This window comes from Clarias gariepinus, chromosome 12 (genome assembly GCF_024256425.1).
Source record: "Clarias gariepinus isolate MV-2021 ecotype Netherlands chromosome 12, CGAR_prim_01v2, whole genome shotgun sequence".
In the NCBI taxonomy this organism is placed as follows: domain Eukaryota; kingdom Metazoa; phylum Chordata; class Actinopteri; order Siluriformes; family Clariidae; genus Clarias; species Clarias gariepinus.
In genome coordinates this window covers 24,552,967-24,562,999 of record NC_071111.1, presented here as the reverse complement: position 1 = coordinate 24,562,999, position 10,033 = coordinate 24,552,967, and the positions used below count along the sequence as shown (strand labels likewise).

Sequence of the window (10,033 nt, the reverse complement as noted above, 5' to 3'; positions counted from 1 at the left end):
GTTTTTGAAAGCTAAGTTTCACTTGCCACAGCCTGACATGCACACACACACACACACACACACACAAATATGCGTGCGCGCACACACACACCCTTTGACAGCTCTGAGGTCTTGCTCATGGTGATGAGGTTTGAATGTAAGACAGAGATAAGGAGTTGTTAGAACACCTTCCTAAATTAATGTGTCCCACCTGAGCACATAACCAGTCTGTGGGAGACAGAATTACTGTTGGTTGGTAGAGGATCAAATACTTATACTAATTTACACTGAAATTTATAACATTTTTGTAATATGTAACATTTTTATGTAATATTCGGTCTACTGTATATTCTTTAAAATACACCTGATGATAAAAATATAGACAGTTCATTACTTTGGAAACTTTTGGGTAAACTTTCAAAATCTACAGGGGATCAAACAATTATTTTCGAGTGACAATATCGCTCCCTCTACCACCACCCCAGGTCAAATTCGAATTACCAATTTCACATGGCCATATCTTTGTCCTCTTGTCACAGGACAATTTCAGCTTGAAGCAGTAGCTTATGCTTCTCAACTTTGGCATGTTTGGTCTTAATTCGCGTCTCTCACTTGTATAGTCAACATCTGTGTAAGCTTATACGTGTGTGTGTGTGTGTGTGTGTGTGTGTGTGTGTGTGTGTGTGTGTGTGTGTGTGTGTGAGAAAGTCGTCCAGCACATGCACAAACACTCACAAGTCCTCACATACAGCACATGCACAAACACTTTACTTTTTTTAAAGGTTAAGTTAGGGTTGCAGGTTAATTTTTATTTTATTTTTACTTTATATTTTGTATCATTTTTTTATGGTTGTGGAACGAATAATTAGAGTTTTCATTATTTCTTATGGAGAAAATTTGTTTTGATTTACATGTGTTTTGATAATCCAAGGTTCCACTGTATTCTAATTTTCTAAAATACTGAATTTTGGGTTTTCATTACCTATAAGCCATAATCATCAAAATTGAAAGAAATAAACACTTTAAATACATCAATCTGTGTGTAATGAATCTGCATAATATGACTTTCACTTTTTTAATGGAATTACTGAATAAATCCACTTTTCAATTATATTTTAATTATTTGAGATGCACCTGTACATGTGTGTCTAACATTTGCATTATGGAATGTGACTGTATATAAAAATTGGGCTAAACAGTGGGGCACCTTCATTGTGGGCTTAATGGGGCCCCTAATAAGACCCAGATGTGGGGAGATTTGAAGAAATGTACAGTTGACTTTATTGCAGGGGTTGAAGCATACAGTATATAATGTGGGAAATGAACGAGGGAGTTAGTTGCTTCATGGATCGGCTCTGTCTGTTATTGATCAGCAATAAAGGCCGAAATCGTCTGGAAACAAAACCAGAGACTCAAGAGTGTTTTATACAACACTCGCAGTCTCCGCTCTAATTCATTCCAAAGGTGTTTCATCAGGTTGAGGTCAGGACTCAAGGACTTGATGGTGCCTGGTGCCCGGTTATGTTGGAACAGGAAGGGACATCCCCAAACTGTACCCACAAAATTGGGAACATGAAATTGTCCAAATTGTCTTAGTATGCTGAAGCATTAAGAGTTCCTTTGAAAGGCGTTGAAAAACAACCCCACACCTGTTCCAACATGACTGCGCACCAGTGCACAAAATAAGATCCATAAAGGCTCATCCAAGAGTGTGGAAGAACCTGATTGGCCTGCACAGAGCCCTGACCTCAACCTCATAGAATACTACTGGAATGAATTAGAGCGGAGACTACGAGACAGGCCTTCTCGTCCAACATCTGATCACACTAAAGCACTTTTAGAAGAATAGTAAAAAAAAAAACCCATAAACACACTCCTAAACCTTGTTGAAAGTCTTCCCAGAAGAGTTGAAGCTGTTATAGCTGCCAAGGGTGGGACAACATCACATTAAACCCTATGGATTAAGAATTGGATGTTTCTCAAGTTCCCGTGCATGTGAAGGCAGACGAGCGAATACTTTTGGCAGTATATTGTATTTGTGGAAGTGTTTAAAGTTTCCCAATCTCCAACACTGTAACAGTGAAACAGTTATATTCAGCTTTACTTACATTGCTTTTCTGGATGCTGCAATCACAGGCATCAGCTTCAGAAGAACATCATCTGTTATCTTATCTGGACTGAAATATTTATTCAGGTCAAATTCCTCCAGCTCCTGTGCTGATGTCAGTAACACAAACACCAGAGCAGACAACTGTGAAGAAGAGAGTTCACTTTGTTTTCCAGATTTCAGGTACCGTTGGATTTCCTCCTCTAGAGAATTATCACCCAGTTCATTCAGACAGTGGAACAGATTGATGGATTTCTCTGTAGAACGCTCTCTACTAATCTTCCTCTTAATGTACTGAACTGTTTCCTGTGTCCTCTGGAAGCTACTTCCTGTCTGTGTTACTAAGGCCTGTAAGAGTTTCTGATTGGACTTTAGTGAGAGACCCAGAAGAAAGCGAAGGAAAAGATCCAGATGTCCAGTCTGACTTTTAAAAGCTTCATCTACAGCACACTTGTGGAAATCTAAAACTGTAATTTGTAATGTTGAAGCTCGACTCTTTTTAAGAACATTTTTATTGTCTATCCTGAACATCAGGTGCACAAACAGAGCTGCGAGGTGTTCCTGAATGCTCAGATGAACAAAGCAGTACACTTTACTCTGGTGAAGCCCAAACTCCTCTCTGAAGATCTGCGTACACACACCTGAGTACACTGCTGCTTCTCTCACATCAATGCCACACTCTCTCAGGTCTTCCTCATAGAAGATCAGGTTCCCTTTCTCCAGCTGCTCAAAAGCCAGTTGTCCCAGTTTAAGAAGCATTTGTTCATCACTCTCCTGCTTCATTGAGTACTTTTCTCTTATGATGTTTATCTGAATGATGAGGAAGTGTGTGTACATTTGAGTCAGAGTCTTGGGGATCTCTCCTCTCTCTGCTTCACCCAACATTCTCTCTAGAACAGCGGCTGAAATCCAGCAGAAGACTGGGATGTGACACATGATGTAGAGGCTCCTTAATGACTTCAGGTGTGTGATGATTTTATTGGCCAGGCTCTGATCACTGATCCTCTTCCTGAAGTACTCCTCCTTCTGTGGGTCATTGAACCCTCGTACCTCTGTGACTCGATGGACACACTCAGAGGGGATTTGATCAGCTGCTGCAGGTCGGGAGGTGATCCAGATGAGAGCAAAGGGAAGCAGATTCCCTTTGATCAGGTTTATCAGCAGCACAGGCACTGATGCAGATTCAGTTACATCACACACTCTTACTGTGTTCTGGAAATCTAGAGGAAAACGACACTCGTCCAATCCATCAAAAATAAACAGAACCTTTTCCCAATTGAACATTTCAGTTTCTTTTATTTCCTTAAAGAAGACATGAAGGAGCTCCATCAGACTCAGTTTCTGGTCCTTCATCAAATTCAGCTCTCTGAAAGGAAGTGGAAATATGAGGTGGACGTCCTGATTTGCTTTCCCTTCAGCCCAGTCCACAATGAACTTCTGCACAGAGACAGTTTTTCCGATGCCAGCGACTCCCTTTGTCAGCACAGATCTGATGGGTTCGTCTTGTTTAGATAAGGGCTTAAAGATGTCATTGCATTTGATTGGTGTTTCCTCTGTTGTTATTCTCCTGGACGCTGCTTCGATCTGTCTCACCTCATGTTCATTATTGACGTCTCCACTGTCTCCCTCTGTGATGTAGAGCTCTGTGTAGATCTCATTCAGGAGTGTTTGGGTTCCCAGGTTTATTATCACTCCATTCAAGAACTGAAACTTCTTCATCAGATTTAATTTAAACTTTTCCTGGAATTCATTTACAGCAGCAGATTCTGGTTCGTGCCTATAAAATGAGACATGGGGTCCAATAATTAATCTTTAAGACCTAATTTGCCCTGCTATCACTGATAGCTCTTTATAATATTCTCACTGTGTGCTTATTTTATTCTACTGTATGTTTTCTATTTGATCTTACCCTGTATCTCTGATGATGCACTTTGCTATTCTGTCTCCTGCCTTCTGTAGATCACTGTGAACAAAAATTGCAGTTAAACATTTCCACTATAGTCTAACCATCAGCCTTGAAGGCATAGTTTGGGAGTTTTCAAGTCAGAATTAATTCAGAATTGAGGTACATATAAGTACATTACATTAAGTCTTTATAAATTTTCCTGGTCTGCACACTGCCCAGGACGTTTTCAACCAGATAGTGAGTTTAGTGTAAAGTAAGTAAAGTAGGGCTAAATCCCACAACCCTTGTCCCGTGCAAAAATGCATTTTAAAGTTCAGCTGATACTGAAACAAAATAATTCATCTCACATCCAATATTTAAAATCTTAGTAAGCACGGAAACATTAGCATTATGAGATTTAAAGGGCGGGCACATAAAAAATTAGCAGGACGTCTCTGTTAACCCAGAGATGTGAAATATGTTTCCTCTTTAACTCAGTACTTTCCTGGTCCATATAATCTCAGAAAATTTCCCATTACAACGCAATATAACTCAGAAATCTTTCTCATTATCTCTAGATTTTTCCACCATCTTGGCAATTCCTGTCTTTATTATGCCTCTTTAACATGTATATTTTCTTTACTTACAATGGTTCTTCTTTTAGATAAGCATATGGCTAAGCATAAGCACACTGATATTACTGACGATGATAAAATTGTGCCCTTCATAAAGGTAGGCCTTGCTTTTATTTAGGACAGGGGTCGGCAACCCGCGACTCCAGAGGCAAATGTGGCTCTATTATCCCCCTGCTGTGGCTCGCTGTGGCTTTGGAAAATAAATAATGAGTATTTCATTTAAATACATTTCATTTTAGTTTGTTAGTTTTTTTTATGCAATTCTAAATTGAAAGATTATGGTGATCTTTTAACATTAAAATAAAACATGTCTAGTTTTTTGTCACTCAAATCATGTGTCACAACTGCCGATGTGCGGCACTGAGATTTTCATCCCCAGGTTTCCATTGACCGTTGACTGTATGCTACAGTACAGTACACACAATGACAGGATGACGGCACTTGAAGCAGATGGCATTTTTGGCTTTTTGCAAGTGAAAGTTCGGTTTTTTATTTCATAAATACAAGGAGGACACAAATAGACATTGAGTATTTTATTTGAAAGTAACCTTAAATCCAGCGTCTTTCAAAATTTTCCCAAAGTTTTTTGTTTCATTCAGAAATAAAATGTAGTTTTCTCTGTAGCAGTTCATTGATTTCATACATGCAACACACATATATATATATATATATATATATATATATATATATATATATACAGTATAAATGTAAAAAAATGATAAATGCAGTGTCATCTTCATTTTAGATGTTAAAACACTGGGAGCCACAAAACTCTTTTCTTTTCTGTGAGAAACGGCTCTTTGAGTGTTTAAGGTTGCCGACCCCTGATTTAGATGAATTTCCCTTTAACTGTGACTTCAGCAGTGACATTAACAGTGAGAAGACGCTACCTGTGTAGAGGTGAGGAGTCTCCAGCTTTAAACTTAATAGGACGACCCATAGACGCATCACTCTTCATGGAGATACAGCTGGGTGCTGCTGATTCTGATCTCCCTCCCTGGAGTTTACTGCACAACATTATTTAAACTTGTTAATTCAATGAGAGATAAATTTTACTTGCAATTAACAGAATACATTTCATGGTGACTGTTAGTTTGTTAATAATAGTGAAACACTTTACTGTTTAAACTTCCTTCATATGTGCTCACTTAGTAATTTGGATATGAATATTTAATGACTGAAATACCAAGATATATTAGGTAAGTGTTTTTTAGAGGGTGGGGACACGTTATCAGTGTCCGGATCATCAGGCTCCATCTTTCAATATTAGTATCCACAAACTAGCATTTAAGTCCTGAAGTGTCTGATCTCAGTGGATTACACTCCTGAAAAACACAAAAACAAATGTGAATTTAAACTTCCACACAATCATTTTCACATCTTTGACCTAAAGAACAATTATCATCCTTTGGCTTAAAATCTGTCTTACAGAATTTAGTCATTAGCACGCACAGACAGACAGACAGACAGACAGAGTACTTCATTAATCCCTAAGGGAAATTGTATTGTTACAGTTCACATATTATTAATATAAATATTATATTATACATATTGTATATAAGTAAGCAACAAGCAAGAATTGTAAGGTGATGAAAAAGGGAAAAAAATCACGAACACACCATTTACAATTCAAGGTGCATTAAAGAGGTAAAAATGCTGTCAAATAATTTAAAGATAAAAATACATGAAACTGGGAATGAAACTGTACATAAGGTGCACCAGCAAGTAGTAATAGATAAAATTACCAGGAAATATATAATCAGCAAATACTAATAAAAGAGAGGAGGCAATAAATGAAGGATGTGACTCTAGTGCAATAAAGACAGAAAAAAAATATGTAGAAGGAAATAAAAAAAATATCCTCATATTGAGAGTTCTACTCTACTACTCTGACCAAAAAAACACAATGAATCATGTCCTGCTCTTAGACACCCAGAAGGTGTTATGAAGGCTGGAGATAAGAAAGTCCGGCCCTAGGTGAAAAAGTAATTACCCCTAAACCTAATAATTGGTTGTGCCACCCTAAGCATGCTTCACTTTGTCAGACAGGTTCTATTTACATGATTTCCTGATTTAACAGGTCTGGCAGTAATCAGGCCTGGGTGTGGCAAGAGAAATTTAACTCAGCTTTACAAAAATCACAGTTCACAATTTATCAAGGGGGCAATTACTTTTTCATATAGGGCCAGGAAGATTTGGAGGAGTTTCCCATAATAAATAAAATCCTCATGTATTGTGAATTTACTTTGGGTTATCTTTGTGTAATATTAAAATGTATTTAATAATCTTAGCCATTTAAGTGTGACAAATATGCAAAAAAATAAAAGAATCAATAAGGGGGCAAATACTTTTTCACAGCACTGTATATCTTAAAATAGTCAAATATATCTGTACATTTACTAATGTCAAACAAACTTTTTTAAAATTGATATATTTGCTTGACAGTTAACTGTTGCCAATTAAACATTTTCAATATACAGATTATAGTTTAATCTCAGTAACATCCAGGTCATGTAAAATATTTAAAATCTTTATAATCTGCTGTAAAATGTGTGGCCACATGTCCTGCAGAGGGCGCACTTTTATACTGAATATCATTACTTTTCAAATGTTTTTCTAATTTTAATAGTAATATTTATTTTTACTTGCATTAAATTTGTTCTTTTGGGAAATATTAAACATAAATGTTTCCATTTGATGTTCTGTTCCAAAAGTTACCTTACAGCTAATTTTCATCTTAATCTTTACTTATTAAACTACTGTAAGAAGTGCAACACATTGTGTCCTGGTCAGGGGAAACCGCTAGAGGGCGCCTCGCGGCCAAGGACTGTCTGTTTTTTATTCTTTTTGTTTTTTACTTCATTTGCCAGAATTCACTGCACCTTGTTCTTGCATCGGTTATCTGAACAGTCGTTTGGTAGAGCTGTGTAACTTTCACAAAACACGATAAATCCCAAATGCAGAATGAGAAAAAGCTCCTGTACAATCTCTATATAGGATTGTCGGTCTTATACAGTAATACCCGACTAAAACCTGCTTTAGGTTCTACCTGTACACCACACATTACACATTTCCTACATCTGAGTTTTACACGAGTTTAATTTACAATATATCTGCATTATCCTTATATAAAGTCGTTAGTAATAAATAAATCACTCACCTTTATTCACCGGCCCTGTTGTGTTACATTAATATCTTCTGCTTTAAAGACATTTTCCTTGATAAAACATAAACATTGACTCTTTCACTTTCGGTTCGTTACAGGCGATGGCTGTGTTCCATTCCACAGCGTGCTCCCTACTCCCTGCTCCGAGTACACAGTATAGGTGCGTTCTGCTCAGCCTGAAGTACCCTGCGAAGTATACTTCACAAGTGTGTTCAGCTATGTTAAGTGTGATTCCAAACCACAGGGAGCAAAAATGTTTCTTCACTTCACCGGAAGAGGAAACGAAAACTTTCCCATAAGTCAGTGCGTCTCGCTGAAGCGTAAAAAATATGGACCTCGAAAAAGGATTTATAAATCTATTCTCATTAATATCGACATTATATTAATATAGCAAAATAATTTAAACTTTAATTAAACTGTTAATAAATAATTAAATAAATATCAGTAATTTTTTATTAATTATTATTGTCAATAATAATTGATGTTAACATGAAGTAGTGAATATTTATTAAAACAAACAACTGATATAATACTAATTATTTCTTCTTAATTAAACTTGTGTCCAATTAATATGATGCCATTTTAAATAATAATTTTATATTTTTATACTGTAAAAATAAAACGGGGGATTTGCAAGAAAAAAACAAGTGGAGGACGCCGCAGACGTGAACAGGGGTTTGGTGGGTTTAGCAACAGCTGTACCGTGGATGTAATCATTATGGGTAAAAGTACGGACGGTGAAAGTGATGATATGGCTTGGCAGGATGTTACGGGGAAAATGAAAAATAGGAGTACTAGCTCAGAAAGTTCTACTTTAGGATTAGAGATGGGTGACATAAATAAAAAAAAAAGGGCTGCTAAGAAAAATGGGAAGGATGAGGACGAACAAGCTGAATGGAAAGTGCTGATAACTTTCAAAAAAAAGAAGGAGTACACTTTTATCCACTTCAACTGACAAAAGCTATAGAAAAAGAAATGGGCAAAATAAAGATTTTTGCTCATCTAAATTCTTAAGTAACAGGAGACGCTTGATTTTTGCTCAAGATAAACTGCAAAGAGAGAAATTTCTACAGGCTGAAACATTAAATGGAGAAATAATTAATGCACATATCCCAGGAAACGCAGCTAAGATGAAAGGTGTTATATATGATGTGCCACTAACAATGAAAATGGATAAAATAATGCAAGAAGTGAAAGGAGGAAAGGTGTTGAAGGATACTAGATTACAAATGAACTGAAGGGGGTGAAAAGTGATAGTCCTTCAGTACTTCTAGAATTTAAAAAGAGTATGCCTAAGAAAATTAAAATGGGATATCTGAGTTATGATGTAAGGGAGTATATTCCAGCCCCATTGCGATGTTTTTAAATGCCAAAGAATGGGACACATTGTAGGGAAATGCAAAGGAAGACAAATGTGTGCTAGATGCGGAGGGGAGCATGAATACAGTAAATGTGCTAAAGATGCAAAAATCAAATGCTGTAACTGTGGTGCTGCTTTTGGAGGGTGCCCAGTTCAAAGGCAGGCTAGAGAGATACAGAAATATAAAATATACAACCAAGTTTCATATGCAGATGCAGCTAAAAAATGTGAAGGAAATTGACCTTGCCAGAAGCAGGGATACAGTGGTGGCTAACCCAAGTCAGTCAGTAAGAAGACAATCAATAGAAATCCCATCTCGTGCAATAAGTCATGTAGAAATAAACCCATGGGTTAAAAAGATCAAGGAGGATACATTGATTACGGATAAAATCAACTTTGTAGCTTTCATATGTAAAATTGTGAATGTGGCAATGCAGCAACAGAGGAAAAGTGATAGAATAAAAACTGTCGTGGAGGCAGCAACAAAGTTATTAGGGATTAAAGATATCAAAGCAGAAATGATTCATGAGATGTTGAATCCTACCAACTATGATGGACTGTCTCAAGCTGATTAGTCTACTGATGGTATTTAATATCCTCCAATGGAATGCCAGAAGTCTAATAGCAAACAGGCAAGAATTTAAAAAAGTTATTGCAGATCTGAATGATACACCTGACATTATCTGTGTTAAAGAAACATGGTTAAGACCACATTTGGAATTTGTTCTGTCTGGGTATAGTTACGCTAGATGTGACAAAAGCTCAACATTTATTAGAGATTCTCTAGCATACAGAAGGATTAATGTTCCAAACAAGTATGAATGTGTAGCAGTAGAAGTATGTAGTCTCAGAGGAAACATAAAAATAATAAACTTCTATAATCCCTGTAAGAGGCTATCAA

At 36.8% G+C, this 10,033-nt stretch overlaps 1 protein-coding gene across 1 annotated transcript; it reads right to left on the bottom strand.

Moving 5' to 3' along the window:
* Positions 1-1,869: 1,869 nt before the first annotated feature.
* Positions 1,870-4,094, bottom strand: LOC128533822 (NLR family CARD domain-containing protein 3-like). The gene is made up of 3 exons (XM_053508081.1): positions 3,996-4,094; positions 2,088-3,863; positions 1,870-1,933 (listed from the first exon to the last, which is right to left on the bottom strand). The coding sequence occupies exons 2-3, from the start codon at positions 3,803-3,805 to the stop codon at positions 1,927-1,929; spliced, it is 1,725 nt and encodes a 574-aa protein (XP_053364056.1). The 5' UTR covers positions 3,806-3,863; positions 3,996-4,094; the 3' UTR covers positions 1,870-1,926.
* Positions 4,095-10,033: the final 5,939 nt, after the last annotated feature.